This window comes from Myotis lucifugus, unplaced genomic scaffold, assembly GCF_000147115.1.
Source record: "Myotis lucifugus unplaced genomic scaffold, Myoluc2.0 scaffold_18, whole genome shotgun sequence".
NCBI classification, from domain to species: Eukaryota; Metazoa; Chordata; class Mammalia; order Chiroptera; family Vespertilionidae; genus Myotis; species Myotis lucifugus.
In genome coordinates, this window is record NW_005871066.1 from 4,126,184 (window position 1) to 4,143,402 (window position 17,219).

A 17,219-nucleotide genomic window follows, 5' to 3' on the forward strand; every position below is an offset into this window, starting at 1 on the left:
TTCATCTGCAGCGAGTGCGGCAAGAGCTTCGCGTGGTGGTCGGCGCTCACCGTCCACCGGCGCATCCACACGGGCGAGCGGCCCTACCCGTGCCCCGAGTGCGGCCGCCGCTTCAGCCAGAAGCCCAACCTGACACGGCACCGGCGCAACCACACGGGCGAGCGGCCCTTCCGGTGCGCCGCCTGCGGGCGCCGCTTCCGCCAGAAGCAGCACCTGCTCAAGCACCAGCGCGTGCACCTGGAGACCCTGTCGCCCACCCCCAGCGTCAAGGTCGAAGCGCTTTAGTGCACCTGGACCCAAGGGGACCCGCGGGGGGTGTTTGCGGGGGTGCCGGTGGGGAATGGCCAGAATGGTGGCTTTTAGCACCCCAGGGGGTAAGACCCTATCACAAGGCTCTGAAGGCCTGAGAACAGAATTCCAGAAGCATCCATCCCAAAGGGAGACCGCAAAAAGGTCCCCGTAGGCTGAGGGAGGAGGGGGGATCAGGCATTCCTCACCCTGGAGCTGGGATGTGTCCCTGACAGGTTGGGGGCCAACCCCGTAAACTTCCTCAGAGGTGGGACCCCAGCCCTCAGGCACCAGGTGGGGGCCTGTTGGGGGCTGAGGGAGAGGCTCCCTGGTGTGAAATGGCCCAGGTCTGGACTGGTCACACGCAGGCGAGGGAGGGGCGCCCGGCACTTCATGGCCATTCAACACATAGTTTTGGAAGGAGTGAGTGGTTCTGTGAGTGCCCCACTGCGAGGGTGCTGTTATGGCCCGCCTGTCCCTAGGACGGGAATGTGGGAGACGGTCAGGGGCTGGGGCACAAGGGGTGTGGTCTCAGCTGAGGTTTGGTGGCTTGGGAAGGTCCTGCAGCAGGAAAGAGCCAAACCTGCTGCTCCTACTCCGTGGGCCTGGGGCATGCGGATGACTGGCTTGGCTCCTTATCATGGCAGCGTTACAGAAGAGGAACATGAAGGCTTGACCATCTCACATGGTCTCATTGTCTTTCTTAAGCTTCCCTTCCTGATCTCCGATCTCTGATCTCCAGGTCTCTGTGTGCTCTGAGGGACCATTTGCCCCAGGACCAGGGTAAGCCACGAGCAGAGCAACTGCCCACACCCAATTCTCTTTCCCTCTTCCAATACAGTTCATCTCTTTCCACATATTCCCCTCATCCTGCGGCCCCCAAGAGTCACTCCTCATGCTTTCCCAAAGCCGAACCCAGGGCTCCAGCCCAGCTGTAGCTTGGACTATGTTTTCCCACAGGAGGGGAGGGAATTGTAGAGAGGGGTGGGTGTTGGGGTGCTAGGGTTGGATAAGTGGGAGGAAAAAGAGGGGACCTAGCTAATTCTGTAGGAGGATGAACTATGTGTACCTGCCTCCCAGGGCTTGTGGGGTTCTCTGAACTCACAGATGTGTTTCCTTTTCCAGGACCTGGCTGTGTTCACCCTGGCTTCTGGTTACCCCTCTTCCCAGGTTTTGTTTAATCCCTTTCATCTGGCAGGAGTTCTAATTGTAGCATCACAGAAAGACCTGTGGAGGTGATGACTCATCTTACCTGGGGAACACAGTGCTGGTAATGGTTAGTGTTCAGCCAGGGCTCTGACTCGTGGTCCAGGTCTTTGATCATAAACCATGCAGTGTGAAATCTCACGACCATGCAAGGTATGCCCATCCTTCAATCAACTCTCAGGACCAGGCAGAAGCCAAATCAGAAGGGTTTTCCTAGGCTCCCTCTCTGACCCACACGAGCCCTAAGTGCTCCCCTTTCTCCCTGTAATGCCTGCCTGGCTCCTCCCCCAGACAGTAGGTTTGGATCTCATCAAAACCCACTTTAGCCTGGCCAGTGTGGCTCAGTGATTGAGCATTGACCTATGAAGCAGTAGTTCACATGTGTTGGGCAGGACACATGCCTGGGTTGCAGGTTTAATCCCCAGCAGGGGGTGTGCAGGAGGCAGTCAATCCATGATTCTCATCATTGATGTTTCTCTCTCTCCCTTCCTCTCTGAAATCAATAAAAAAAAACTAAAACAACAACCCAAAACCTACCTTAACCATGGGGAAGGCTCAAGAGTCCTTTGCTTCTTCCTCTTTGCCACTTATCAAATCCGGAGACCAACTCAAGTGAGCCCACCTACTCCAGAAAGGCATCCTAGAATACCATGCCTAGAGAGCCACTGTCTGCAAGGACGGACCTGCAGAAACACTGGATCCCGTGGAATCAGGTGCCTGAGGGGCAGGGCAGACACATACTGCAGAGACAGGAAGGGGAATTTCTGTACCATAGCTTGTTATCTTCCACAAGTTGTCTGTGTTCAGTGATCAAATCAAACAGCTGTATTGGTAGGACTTGGGTTTAATGAGGCCTAATCACAGCTTTTTCCCTCCAAGCAAAATCATGAGGATGCCTGCTCACTGACCCCAGGTGACGGATTCTCTCACCAATGGGTGCTTTGGGTCACAATGGGGATAGGGCCAAGCCCATCAAAGGTGCATGACCTGTTGACCAGGACAGGGGATGGCACACATTGACCCATTAACCAAGCCTCCTGTGTGACAGGCACTGTGTCAGACTTCAGGGATGCTGTGATGCATAAGCCACTGTATCAGTCAGCTTGGGCTGCCATAATAAAATACCACTGGGGGCTTACCCAACGCAGTCTGGAGGCTGGAAAGTTCAAGGTCAAGGTGCTGGCAGATTTGGTCCCTGGTGAGAACTTCCTGCCTTGCAGATGACGACCTTTTCTCTGTGTCCTCATATGGTGGTGGGTGGTGGGGGAGGGAGGAAGGGCCCACAACAGTGCTCAGGTCTCTTCCTCGTCTTATAGAGACACTAATCTCATCACAAGTAGCCCACACTCATGACCTCATCCATACCTGTCTCCCAAAGGCCCTATCTCCAAATGCCATCACATTGGGGGTCAGGGCTTTAAATATGGATTTTTTTGGGGGGGTGCGAGGGGAGAGACATGATTCAGTCAATAGCAATCACAGTCTCTCCCCTTGAGAAGCTCACTGACCTTCACAGAATATCACTGTAATGCACACACCATTTGGAACCATCTATATGGTCAGCTCTTGAACAAGTTGTCCCAGCCCCGGCTCTCTTATGAGGCGTTCTTGTTCATCTCCTTTAGTCTCACCACCAGGCAGTGACCTGGGCAGGTAATGCTGTAGGAAAGGGGGGTGGGGACTGTGGGACTTGTCCAGCAGGTCATGTTGCAAATTGACAGCAGGTCCCCGGCCCCCAGTTAACCTAACCCTCTTCCACGGTCACAATCACAGGCTTCTCCAAGGGAGGCCTGACATTGTCAACTTCAATTTCCATGGCCTTTCATTTTGAAATAATAACACTAGGTCAGAGAATATTTAGGAAGAGCCACACCATGAAATCAGAGACAAGAAGGTCAGGCCTATCCTAGTGGTTTATAATTCAAAATGCTCAGGAGAACGCTGAGATCAAAGGGTTGCTGAAGGGAACAGAAAACCACCATGTTTAAAACATAAAGATCGTAAAGAACATATCCTGTCCATGGCCAGGTAAGTGCAAGTCTGTGGTGGGGACCCGCGGCCAAGCTTCTAGCAGGCCATGTGAGCGTGGTGGAGCTGGGCTCCAGAACCGCCTGCAGAATCCTTGTATTCCATCTTTAGGAGCAGGCCGGGAGCTAGAAATTTGACTTAGGTCCTTGGAAAGTGGTTGTGCTCTGGCAAGCGCTGTGAGCTTCAAGTCAGCGGTAAGGTGGTCACCTCCTTGCCAGGACTTGGTGTCCCACTGCCCAGCCCCAGGGAGCTTCCCCTGGGAGAGAGGGCTTGGAGGCCAAGGCGGATGCGGGCAGCTGAACTGACCTGGGAGAGAGCGGGCCCAGTAGGGACCTAGTGTACGTGAGGGATGCTACTGAGATTTTTTCTTTTTTAAGCAATTGGGTTTGGAAAAGAAATATCCTAGAGGGACCTAGACCCTTTGTTAAGAGGAATAGTATTGGGGCGGAAACCAGCATGTTTTCACATATCACTGCCCTGACAGGATCACAGCATAGAAGAGAGGGAAATGCGTGGTGTCCCGTAGCGTGTCCCCTGGGGTAAGACAGGTTTCTCCTAGGTTACTCAGATCTAGAGGGAGAGGAGCTAGGCCACCTAGGCCAGCAGAACTTTCTGGGATGATGAAAATGTTCTCTGTTTGCTGCCTGATGCCAGAGCCTTCAGTCAGTGGTGCTTGATCACTTAGCATGTGGCTAGTGAGGCCCTGGCTGGGTAGCTCAGTGGATTGGAGCATTGTCCTGATACACCAAGGTTTTGGGTTCTATCTCTGGTCAGGGCACATGCAAGAATCAACCAGTGAATGCACAACCAAGTGAAACAACAAATTAACATTTTTTCTCTGTCTTTTTCAAATCAATAAAAAAGAAAATTTAAAAATGTGGCTATCGAGGCTGAGGAAGTGAATTTTAAATTTTATTTAAATTAATTTAAATACAAATAGCCACCTGTGGCTACTAGACAGTATAGTTCTAGGAATTATGCTCCTATTGAGAAGTAGAAATGTTCTCTCCCCCTCTCCCCTCCCCCCACCCAAATCTAGAAAGAGCTTTCTTTTGTCGTTGGGAATAGTGGATGGTGTCAGGTAGTCCCGGGACTAGATTCTGGGTTTGCCATTTAAGCTGTGAGACTTGGGCAAGTAACCTACTAAAGGCATTATGTATGGACCAGCACAGCAGGTACTCCATAAGTGGTAGCTATGGGCGTTACTGTGGTGACATTATTGTCATTATCGCTACCTGCACAGCATTTACAGAAGTGGGAATTGTACTGTGGAAAGGGTTTCTCCAAACAGAGCTCAGTCCCCATAAGGAATGAACCATCCCCGGGGTAAGTAGACCCGCTGCAAGTTGAAGGGTGTGGCTGAATTGATGTCATAGGTCACGTCTTGGGTTTTAGTTTAGAGGGAAGAGAACTTTGGAGCAGATGTGACCTCGCACCCAGAGCCCCACATTTGCAGCTGGATCTCTGCAGGTTTCCCAGCCCAAAGCTGTGACTGGGGCAGTTCTGCCTGCTGCTCCTCATTCCTTACGCTGCATCAGTGCCCTGGCTGGCCGCCACAGCTCTCAGGTGTTGCTTGTAAACATTCATTCATTCATTCATTCATTCATTCATTCATTCATTCAACAGACATTGGATTGAGGACCTATTGTATGCTGGGCACTTGTGACCCAAAGATGCTGAAAACACAGCCTGTGCCCTTTGAAGTTCACAACCTGGTGGGCAAACAAAAGTGTGCTGAATCCCAATCTGATGTTAGGGATCACCATCCAATCCAGGGAAATGGGGGGAGCTGGTCACGGGAGATGGTTGTCCAGCTGAGCAAGCCCTGGGGATGCAGGCAGAACAGGAGCTGGAGGATGGCAGGCTGGTACCTGTGAGAGCAGCGGTCTGGAGCTGTCCAGGGGAGCACACGGATGGCTGTCCATCTGGTGTGCCCTTGCGGGTAGGGTGGGGGGTACAGTGCAGGGCACCAATACCCACAAGGGGACCACAGGCCATCTGTTCTCTGGGACCTGCGAGCAGCCCAGGCCTTTGTTAGGGACCAGAGTCCAGCTGTCACACGAGCCTTGCAGGGTGGTGGTGATTGCTACGGCGGCCACCGGCCCTGCCTGTAGGAAGGAGCATGGCTGCCGTAGAATGCTTCCACACCGCAATTCTATTGTGTGCAGCAGAGCACGCGAGAAGGGCGGAGGGGAGATGTGGGAGGAGGTGCATGTGTATGAAACCACAGAAACAAAGTGGAAATCAGGCAGTGGCCGAGCAGACACAGGAGGCCTCCTGGAGCCCTCGGCCTTTGGCATTCCCACTGAGACAGGATGAGTTTCAGGTGGTCTGTCAGCCTGCTCCCCTCTCCCCCCAGGCTATGCTCCTTGCGCATTTTGGCACAGCTTACCTGGAAAATGCTGCTAAAAAGATGGGCTACATCCTCAGGTATATTATTGATTTTGCTTTTGAAAACCTGGTCATTTATAACTGTCCTCATTTCCACTGTAGCCTGCAAGAGACATGACAGCTAGTGGTAACAAAAGCTGGAGCTGGGAGGTGTGGCTGTCCTATGATGGGAGCTCCAGCACCCAGGCAGAGGGGGGTGTGGGGTGTCACCAGTGGTTAGGGATCCTGTTGTCAATGCCATGGGAACTCTACCCTTAGCCCTGGGTGCCATCTTCCCTGCTGGATTCATTGCTTGGGGTTTCCCAGAATTCTCTCCCTGTTGCCTCTATTTGAAATACCAATCTCCTTGGGATGTCGAAGTTCCATCTGCCCCAGTCAGGTGCCTCTGAGCAGCATGGATGAGGCCCTTGAGAGGGGAGAATGCCCCGGGTGGACCTTCAGGGACAGACAGTCCACGGAGCAAGCTGTGATGCTGGGAGCAGGGATTGATTTTACTGCTGGGTGGGCCCCACCTGGAACCCTTCAGTTCCCGGGGCTCTCAGAGGCACAGGGGGACCTCGTGAGCTGGGAGAGTGGCACCTGGCCAGCCACATCTTTGTCTGCTGTGAAGAGCCCTGCCTTCCGGAATCCCAACTGCCTGGCCTTGCGGAATCCCAACGGCTCCCGGACCTGGCAGCTACAGGGGGGCCACGGAGAAAAAGGCGAGTCGATGTCCCTCTAGAACAGTGGTTCTCAACCTTCCTACTGCCGTGACCCTTAATACAGTTCCTCATGTTGTGGTGACCCCCAACCATAAAATTATTTTTGTTGCTACTTCATAACTGTAATTTTGCTACTGTTATGAATCGTCATGTAAATATCTGATATGCAGGATGTATTTTCATTGTTACAAATTGAACATAATTAAAGCATAGTGATTAATCACAAAAGCAATATGTAATTATATATTCAATATGTGTTTTCCTATGGTCTTAGGCGACCCCTGTGAAAGGGTTGTTCAACCCCCAAAGGGGTTGCGACCCACAGGTTGAGAACCGCTGCTCTAGAACCTTTAGCTTAAAAAAGTCACGTTCCCTTCCTGGCTCAGCTTCTTTATCTATGACATGCAAATTCGGAGGCATTTCCTCCCTCTGGGCGGCATTGTGACTTCTGGTCCCAGTCATCACACCAGGTTTCTGTTTCTGGGTGGTGGGCCTGCCTTCCCACAGATCTACCACGGAGCTGTGGGCCTCAGCTGTGGGGAAGCCACTCTGCTTCAGTTTGATTTTATGTTCCCATCTATAAAATGGGATAATAACACCCGCATAACCTGGACGGCACATGGTTATTAGCAGGCTCCCACGGATAATATATGGGAAAGCGCTCTGTAAAGAGACAAGTCATGTATAAGGAAGGTGTATTATGATGAAATGGCCGTTGGAAACTGGGATTCAGCCCAACCCTGTCCACACCAGCTGCTTCCCCTGCTTTTATGAGTTTTCTTTGGGTTCACTTCTGAGGAGGACGGGACCACAGGGGTGTAATTTCTTCTTCCAGTCCCCCGCCCCTCATCCTAGCGGCATAACCCGGGCACACAGGAGCACAGGCTTTGGCGAAGCTGTCAACTGCGCCCCCCACTGCTGTCTCCCACCAGCTCCCCACCCCGCCCCCAGCCTCCGCCAAGGGCTGCATTCGCCCCCACCCCCTTCTCTCTCCTGCAGGGAAAAATGTGCTTCCCGGACCCTTTTCCTAGCTTCTGGGGTAGGTTTGTGGGCCTGGCGAGGGTAGCCTGGCCTCCGGATGAGGCGCGAACTGCTACATTGGGGTCTCAGGAATCCTGAAAGGGAAATGGCTGGGGCAGGGGGGCCTGGGGCCTGGGGGTGCGCTGCCCGGAACCCGCGCCAGCCCAGCCCCTCTCCCCGCGGCGGGCGCAGGTCTCGCCGCCCTCCCTGGTCCGCGGCCGGGCTGCTGGCGAGTTAGACCTCCCGGCCTCACGGGGCTGCTGTGCGGCGGCAGCGACGGCTGCCTGCGCGGCGGGGACGCAGGCTCGGAGGCGGCGCCACGTGAGTCCCGGGCGGCCGGCCGCGCGGAGATTACCGTATTTACCGGGGCCGGTCCGGACCGGATCCGTAGAAGCTGAGTCACTGCGTGAGCACTTAGTGTATTTGCCGGGAGGCTGCGCAGGCCCTGTCTGGGCCCGGGGAGCACTGCGACTTAATTGCGTATTTATCCAGGGTGATTCCAGGGAGCCCGTGCGATGGGGTGCGGGTGGGTTGCATTCATTCCTAAATGAGCGGGTACTTGCAGCGGGGTCGGATGGGTTGCGGGTGGCGGGTGGGGGGAGACCTACGTATTTTCATAGGGGTGGGGTTGCGACGCAGAGCTTACCGTATTTCTCCAGGATCACTGTGGCCCCAGGAGTTGGCAGGGTTGTGCTGGGGGTGCGGGTGGGGGTGGGGGTCGGGTGGGTGGGGTCAGCTCTTCTGACTAATGCAGCTATTTGGTAAGAACCCCGGTGCGTGAAGCTGGCCATCTTTATGGAGGCGAGAGAGAAGGGGCGCGGGAGCCGCTGCGGGAGTTACCGTATTTGCGTTGGGCAGCGCGGACTAGAGGAAAGGCACTGCTGGAGACGGGAGGAACGGGGGCGCAGCCTGGGCTGTGAGTGTGGGATGGGGTGAGAACCTTGGGGGAGAAGGGGGGGGCATGGCCTTGGACCCTCTCAGCGGGCGGGGTCTTGGTTGGGGGTATAACTGAGGAAAGCGGGCAGGCTGCCCAGGGACCAGGCCAGGCTGACTGGCCAAGGGGACTGTGATGATCTGCCTTTGCCATGTCAATGCAGCCGCCTGGGGGAACACTTGTGGGTGGGGTGGGTCTATTTCAAGTAGTACTGGTCCCCTTCTTCAGGGTGAGGGTGTGTGCCATCCTGGCCCGGGGGTTCGGGGAGACCGAAGGGGTATCTTTGAAGCCCCACTCTGCAGACTCACTGAGGTTGCAGTAAGCAGTGGGATCTGAAGTGTGGGGAAGGCCTGCATGGAGGTCCCGGGGAAGGGCCAGCAAGCTCCCCTCATGGGGGTGGGGGAAGGCAGGGGAGTGGCCAGGTCAGCTGCTCTGGAGCAGGCAGGCCTCAGAGCTTGCAGAAGCAGGAGCCCAAGGGTTTTCTGAGGCGCGGGGGTGATGGCAGCAGACAGGGCTCTATGGGAGCAGTGGCCCTTTGGGTATCCATGGCTCTGTGGTGGCTGGGATGATGGGGTTGGTCTTGCGATGTGTGCGTTTTGAGGAGAATTTAGTTGGTGAGCAGCTAGCACATTGAGAAGAGCTTTCAACAGCGAGTCAGGAAATGAGGGCCTAGTCCTGGCTCACCTTGCTGTGTGACCTTGGGCAAGTACGCTGACTTCTCTGGGCCGCAGTTTCTCCATCTATACATTGGGGTTCAGTGAGCCCTGCCCTTTCCTCAGGGCTGTACAATGGGAAACAATTGAAGAGGAGCACGGTGCCCTGGGGGAGAGGATCCTTAGAAGGACCAGCGTGAGTGGATGGAGCCGCGCTTGGGGGTGCTTGTAGAGTACTGAGGGCTGCGCAGCCTGGGCCCGGCTTTGCTGTGGAGATGCCAAGAGGAATGAAGCAGAGCTGCCCTGGGAGCTCACATTCTGGGTCAGTGACTTGCAAACAAACCTCTTACAGGCGAGCCTCATTTTTATAAACAAGGCTGCTGCTTCAGTGTTTGACCGAGGCTGCTTTCACGTTTCAGGGGTTTTGTTTTGTTTCTTCTTTTAAGCTTTGCAAGAAATATCTTTAACCCACCCCCCACCCTTCCCTCCAGACTGGGGATGCCCCTTCCCGACCCTCTCCTTGAGAAGCGGGTTGGAGAGAGAAGACACATCGCGGTGCAGGACAACCGGCAATAAGTACGAGGAGCCCCTGAATCTGACCTGTCAGGGTTTGCTCAGTGCCTTGTACGGCAGGCACAGCGCTTGGTGCCGGGGTCAAAGGCGGCAGCTCTGTCCTTAAGGTGCTCACAGGCGAGAAGACAAGGTGGCATGACTGACATGTATGCAGGGTGATGGGTGAGGGTCAGAAGGTTGGGCCGTGGAGCTCCTGGAAGGCTTCCAGGAGGAGGTGGCACTCCAGAAGGGCCCAAGGAGGGGCAGGATGTGACGAAGGGGTAGAGGAGAACGAAGGGCATGCAGCAGAGGCACGCTGGCTTCCGCAAGACTGCCAAGGGGCGGATGCTGCACGTTGTGCGAGGACAGTGGAGTGGTCTTCCTGAGGCTCCCCCCTGACTCCTCTCTCTGCTTCTGCCTCCCCAGGGGCCGGTGATTACAGCTGGAAGTGCCCATGACCGAGTTGGCGTCCCCGGGGGGTGGGTCCCCCGCGGGGGACGGGGAAGAGGGTCTGGGGGACGAGCGAGGCCTGGTCATCCACCACCCCACGGAGGAGCAGGCGCACCGTGCCCCCTGTGCGGCCGGACCTTCTCGCAGCAGCCCAGCCTGGTGCGGCACCAGAAGGCGCACGCCGGGGCCGGGGCCGGGGCCCGCGCGGCCGCCTTCGTGTGCCCCGAGTGCGGCAAGGCCTTCAGCGTCAAGCACAACCTGGAGGTGCACCAGCGCACCCACACCGGCGAGCGGCCCTTCCCCTGCCCCGAGTGCGGCCGCGCTTCAGCCTCAAGCAAACCTGCTCACGCACCGGCGCATCCACAGCGGCGAGAAGCCGCACCAGTGCGCGCAGTGGGCCGCCGCTTCCGCGAGCCGCGCTTCCTGCTCAACCACCAGCGCACCCACGCGCGCCTGCCCGCCCCGCACCCGCGCCGGCCCGGCGTCTTCGGGGAGCGGCGGCCCTACTTCTGCGCCCGCTGCGGAAAGAGCTTCGCGCGCGAGGGCTCACTCAAGGCCCACCAGCGCAAACCACGGCCACGGCCTGGAGGGCGCGGCGTGCTCCAATTAGGGCCGCGTGCTCTGAGGCGCGCGGGCCCCAGCGCCCGCTGGTGTCCCTGCCCCCCAGCTGCGTCCCTGAGCCCCTGGAGGGTGGCCCCGGGGCGGCGGATCCCCCTGGACACAGAAAGAGGAGCCTGCATGGAGTCTAGAGAGTGAGCGCCACCACGCTTAGTGTCTCATGGGATCATCTATCAGGTCTCGGGCTGCTGCCGATCCCGGCGCTACTTTCCTCCGCAGGCTGCCCAGTCTACACCCAGCAGGTCAGAAACCCAACGGAGGCCTCTCAGGCTTGCGGGAGAGGGGGGTGGAGTGATGTACGCTGGGGACGGTGGGGGGTGGTGGGGCACACGGGGCTGCCCCGAGGTCTCTGTGACCAGCTTCTTACTAGATCTTCATTCCCAGAATGCCAGAGTGGAAAGCAACCTGGAGAGGGCCACTCTCCACAGCCCCCAGGCACAGCCGCCTGGCCCCGGCACTGTCCGGTGTCCTTGCCAAGTCATTCACTTCATGTCTCAGTTTGCTCATCTGTAAGTTGGGGCTAAAAGTGAGGGCTGTTGTGAGGGTTGTAATGGCCATGACCAGAGAAGAGAGGGTGATGTCGCCGGTCCGGACCATTTTTGAATGCCCCCGTGTGCTGGGCACCGTGCTGGGCTGGGCTGGGTTCTCCAGAGGAGGCACAGACACAGGCCTCGTCCCCCGAGGTGCCACACCTGGTGCTCACACAGCGTGATGAGGGCCAGCAGAGGGGACAGACAGTAAAGTGCTGCTGGTGGTGCTGGTGGTGGTGTGGGGGGAGGGGGATGATGGTGACTGGTGTCACCCAAGGCCATTTGTTGGTTTGAATTGGGTCCTGGTGATGAATAGAGGTGCCCCAGGGAGAGCAGTGTTGAAGGAGGACTCAGAGGTGGGGGCCGATAGTGGAGGCTCCAATTGCCCTGCAAAGGACTGTGGCCAGGGAGGGGGGGCACCAAAAAGAGCAGAGTGACCTCAGATGTGCAGTTCAAGAACTGGAGACCCTGTGAGCACAGATCCAAGTGGGACAGCAGGAGCCTTGAAGGTCTTGGGCTCCTCAGAGCCAGAGGACTTGAGGCCCTCCGCTAAGGGGCGTGGCCAAGGTCATGCAGTGAGAAAGGACAGAGCCGGGACTTGCCCCAGGGCCCCTGAGTCCAAGTCGGTGCTCTGAGACCATTTGGCAGACGAGGAAACTGAGGCTTGTCCAAGCTTGTCCCGGATGTGGGACAGCAGTGCAAGCCTGGGCCCTATTTTGGGTTCTGGGCCCCAAGACCCTTCATCTCTACTCCACCACCCTTAGAGAGGCTCTTACCATAGGAAAATGGAGCTTCGAGTATGTAGGAATGTGACCCGCGACCATGTGGCAGGAGCCTGGGCAGGGGCATCCACGTGTGGTATGGACATGGCATCCGCAAGGGCGGTTTGGCAGGAAAGAAGTGGGGTTTGGAGAGGACCTGCACTCGCAGAGCCCGGGCTCCATGCCCAGTGCGGCGTTTGGTGCTAGAGACCTGGCTCTGCCATCTGCCCTTCCTTGGAGCTTTGTGGCTCCTCTGGGCACCCTGGCTCTCTGCCTGCCACGCTCAGGTGGCGATGGCAGTGTGGTCTGGCACTTAAGAGATTCAACGGGGACCTGGGGCGCCTGGGACCAGTTACCAAAATGTCCTGAAGCCAAGCCATCTTGTTTGTAAATGGATGAGTGATCCCTGAGCCCGTGGACGGTGCTGGTGGCCCAGCTGCCTGCCCTCTCCTACCCCCGGAGCGGGGCTGGGCAGGGCTGTGTCATGACCTCAGCCCCGACCCTGCTCTCTTTGTCTCTGTGAACAGATGCGGAGTGGCAGGACCTCTGGACAGTGTGCAAGGCGCATCTGGGCACAGGAGCTAGGATGGAGACCCTGGGAACTGCACCCTGGCAGAGGACACGTGCCCTAAGACCTGCCTCGGGAGGTGCCCTGCAGGGACAGCAGAGGGGACCGGTGGAGCCCAGAATCGGAGGCAGTTCCGTTCCCTGCGAAAGACTCCCAGAACCTGTTGGGAGTCGTGGCTGGGGAAGAGCTCATCCTGGCTGCCTGGCCACCTGACCATGGACCTCCACGCTCGTGTGGCAGCAGGGACCGTGCCTGTGTGGAGAGCTGGCTTCGCTGCCCCCGGGGCCTGGCCCTCCAGAGGTGGGAAGTGGCTGGCCTCCGATGACTCAGCACAGTGGCAGCAGCCCTGGCTCCAGAGGCACGGCCTCCCGGTGTGAGCCACGCTGCAGGCTTCACTTGCCTTTCAGCGAAGGTTCTTACCAGACTTGGGGGCATGGAGGCCTTGGAAAAGCTGACAGAGGCGATGAACCGACTCCCCAGGGAACCGCACATTCCCACGTAGATGCACGAATCTACCAGCAGCACCAGGAGCTCCTGGACTCCAGGCTGGAACCTCAACCCGGGACCCAACCACCCCCTGCCCTACCCTGGCCCCGAGGGTCCACCACACAGTAGCATTCCTCCCTCCCCTGTCGGCCCTCCTTCCCTTGTTCAGGAATAAAAAATTCTGAGGAGGGGACCCCGTTCGTCACTCTATTCTTTCAGACCTAAGAAACAGCGCGTCAGGCTCTGGAACCTCAGTCCTCCCACAGACGTCGCTGGCTCCCTGGGCTGACTTTGCCCTTCCCCGAGTCAGGGTTGCTGGCTCTGGCTACCAGGCTGCTGGCTTCCTGGTGCAGCCCTGGGCTCCTGGCCTGGGCTCTGAGCTCACCATAAAGGCGATGGGGAAAGCTGGACCTTCGTGGACACTGGGTGAAGCAGGAACCCTTTGTACAGCAACTGTGCCCCGGCCTCAGCCTCAGCCTCTGCCAGGCATGGGGTGGGGAGGGCTGGGGGGAGGACACAGTCTCCATCCTGGGACCAGCCGGCTCCAGGCTAGGAGAGAGGCTGGCAGAGAAGCTTCTGTGTGTCCCAAGTGGCCACTAGAACAGGCCGGAATCCTGGGTCTTCACACCTGAGCAGGTGGCCTGGAGCGAGCTTACAGGCCTCCCTACAATGAACTGCCCATCAGAAAAGGTATGACCCACCAGGGCTGGGTGGGTTTTTGATGGCAGCCAGACTTCATGAAGTTGGTTATATTTAGGGAAACCCTTGGGGATAGAGAGGTCTTTAGTCACAGAATTTATCATTATTATTATTTTTGTTATCCTGACAGGATATTTTTTCCATTGCTTTTCAGAGAGAGTAGAAGTGGAGGGTGGGGAGGGGAGAGAGAGAGAGAGAGAGAGAGAGAGAGAGAGAGAGAGAGAGAGAAGCATGGATGTGAGAGACACATCAATTAGCTGGTCTCTCTTGGGTGGTGACAAGCAGAGACCATGTAGGCCAGTGATGGGCCATGTCCAAGGCCTCGTGAAATGTCAGCCAGGCCTGGTGCAGCTGGGTCCCCCTGGATGGCACCCCCCCCCCGCTCCCCACGCTGGTCCTGTCACCAGCCTTGCTCCCTCGGACAGCTGCGAGCACCCCTATTCTGGAGCAGAGGCTCTGGGCCCTGGAGCGGGATATTTCCCCCTTGAGGCTGGAGCACTGCAGTTTCTAGCCGCAGCGGCAGAGTCACCTTGGAGCAGACCTTCCTTGTTTCTGAAAGGTCATTGCACCCTTGCTGATAAACCCAACACCCAGCAGCATTCTTAATAGTCTCCAACTAGGGGATCAGGATGTTTCAAATGCAGATGCTTCAGACCAGCATGTTAGCTGTTGTGATGAGTAGTAACCATTTTTAAAGGGCTGAGGTTAAGCGGAGCAGCTAGGGCCAGCGAGCTGAGATGTGGGAAGGACCCGAGTTCCCTCCTGGGTGAGGGGCTGAGCTGGTCTTTCCCTTGGCATGGGAAACTCGGGGACAGGCAGTGTCCCCGAGGCTGGGTTTAAAGCACACAGCTCCAGAGAGCCTGTTTATAGGAGAAGCGGGAACTGTGTCCACCTGTTGTTGGTGTGACTGGTCACTGTCCATTTTCCCAGCCCAGCTGATGTTGCTAGCGAATCTGGACAATCATATTACTGGAAATAAATGTCTCAAAGTGACATGTTGTACACCTTAAATTTATACAATGTTGTATGACAAATTTATCCAATTAAAAGAAAGAACCTAAATAGGCTGCATATTGAAATCACTCCAGACTTTCTGTAACAAATGCCAATGGGAGAGTGGCGCCCTCTAGTGCACACTTGGAGAACTGATGTCGAGTGAATTTGTAAAGAGGGCTGTTTCTCTGGTGCCCTGAGGCCTGCCTGTCACCTTTATATTAGAAGGTACCATCAGGGACCCTGTAAATTGCCAGTAAATATTTGTTGAATGAATAAATAGAACAACGAGGTTTTTTGGAGTGCCCTATGGAAGTGAGTCAAAAAAGCAGATGTGTAAAAGTAAATTGTCCCTTTAGGGATAGAATGAAGGTTGATGGCAGTTATAGGGGACAAGAGAAAATTAGAGGCAAAAAAATTCAATGTTTTTTTTTCTGGGTTTCAAGAGGAAATAAAAAGAAACACAGAGTAACATTCCAAAGATGCCAGTAATAAAAGTTTGCTCATAAAAACCTAAAACATTCTAGAAGGGAGGAAGCTGGAAATTGGGTGATGCTGGCTGAGCCACCCACAGGACGAGAGAGAAGTCATGTAGCAAGAGTTGGAAAACCCACCACCACCTCCTGTGAGTAGATCTTCAAAAGGTAGATGTTATGGAGAACTGTAACACTTACTGGACATTTGATAATACAGAATTATTATTATTATTTTTGTTTATAATTAGGTTACTGTGCTTATCTTAATGAAAGAATCTTTACCTTTTCAGAGATACATACTGGAGGAAATACTATAAAGGATTTGCTTGAAAATGGTTGGGGGGAATTGGACCCCACTGACGAAGTCGGGACAACTTGAATTCGAATGAGAGGAAACTGCGGCCCATTACACACTGTCCTCTCTATTGTTGCCATGTGTTAGAAAGTTTCCATAACAAGTTCAAGGATATCCTTCTAGCCGTTGGAAAATTCCCTCTGTAATCTCTTATATAAAAGGCCCATGGCTGTCATGACCAAACGAGCAGCGACTCTCTTGGTGGGTGGGGCGGCGAGCTGAGGCAAGTGGGAGCGAGCTACTTGCACACGATTTTGTGTGCGCTGGGCCTCTAGTTCATTTATAAAAGCCAAAATGTTAGTGAGGGAAGGGAAAAAGTTTGAGGATGATTGATTGATTGATTGATTGATTTTAAAAGCAAAGTTTCTTTTTTCAGATAAAGTGAAGAGTAATGTATAGATCAAAGAATATAAACTTTATTAAAAAATTTTTAAAAATCCAATTATAGTTGACATACAATATTATATTCATTTCAGGTGTACAGCATAGTGGTGAGACATTTATGTAATTTACAAAGGGATTCAGCCCCCTCCCCATAAGTCTAGTACCCGCCTGACACATACACAGTCATTACAATATTGTTGACTATACTAGAGGCCCAGTGCACAGGATTTGTACACCGGTGGGGGGGGCGTGGCCTGCAGGGATTGCCCGGCTGCTCATTCCGGTCAGCCAAGTGGCTGCGGACCCGCCCTCTGAGCGGCTGCTCCCTGGTCTGGCATCTCCCGTGGAGCCGGAGCAATTGCCTCTCCAGGGACCTGGTCAGGGCGGGGCCCAGGGACAATAGCACTGAGAGATGGCAGAGTAGGCCTCAGTCCTGCAGCGGCCATGAACCCGCCTCCCAGACTCTGGGGTCAGCTCTGCGAACCTGGCGACAGCGGTGCTGTGTGGCCTGCGGGTGTCTGGAGGAGGCGGCAGGGAGCGAGGAGGAGGAGCCTGGGGCGAGGAGGCCATGATTGCAGCCCAGGTTCCTGCCTGTCATCCCTGTCAGCCAAGCGGCCCTCCCACTGTGGTAGCACCCTGACCATCAGGGGGCAGCTCCTGCATTGAGCGTCTGCCCCCTGGTGGTCAGCGCACATCATAGCGACTGGTTGACCGGTTGTTCTGGTCATTCCACCGTTCAGTCACAGGCTTTTATTATATAGGATTCCCTATTCTGCATTTTACATCCCTGTGTGCTTGCAGCTGATTTGGAGTTTAGGTTTTGAGCCGTTTCCTTTGGTCCAAGAGGTTGTGATGGCTGGGAAGGGGAAGGCCGAGAGGACCTCTTTGCTTTGACACCTCCCCCGGCTTTTGATTTCCGTCCTCCTCTCCCAGGGAGGCTACAAAGCAAAGGTTCCCATTTTCCAAGACGGTGACCTGATCTCGCTTATGCCTTATTATTCTTGGATACTTTTGAGAAGATTTAAACCTGTTTTTATTTTGTTTGACTTTTCGTTGTTTTCAGTGGGAAGGTTGGCATGAATATCTTATGGGAAACAGGAATGTTTTCGGCTTCTCTGCCTGCCCC

At 55.4% G+C, this 17,219-nt stretch overlaps 2 protein-coding genes across 2 annotated transcripts in view; both read left to right on the forward strand.

Moving 5' to 3' along the window:
* The window catches only part of ZNF775 (zinc finger protein 775), a 22,350-nt gene extending 11,371 nt beyond the window's left edge, over positions 1–10,979 (forward strand). The window contains 6 exon segments of the mRNA XM_023751006.1: positions 2–284; positions 7,909–7,990; positions 9,454–9,543; positions 10,200–10,543; positions 10,545–10,609; positions 10,612–10,979. Of these exon segments, the coding sequence (XP_023606774.1) occupies positions 2–284; positions 7,909–7,990; positions 9,454–9,543; positions 10,200–10,543; positions 10,545–10,609; positions 10,612–10,979 (1,232 nt within the window).
* A 1,936-nt stretch (positions 10,980–12,915) lies between these two features.
* Positions 12,916–17,219, forward strand: part of GIMAP8 (GTPase, IMAP family member 8) — a 28,023-nt gene continuing 23,719 nt past the window's right edge. The window contains exon 1 of the mRNA XM_023751007.1: positions 12,916–13,073. Within this exon, the coding sequence (XP_023606775.1) occupies positions 12,916–13,073 (158 nt within the window). The remainder of the gene's footprint in view (positions 13,074–17,219) is intronic.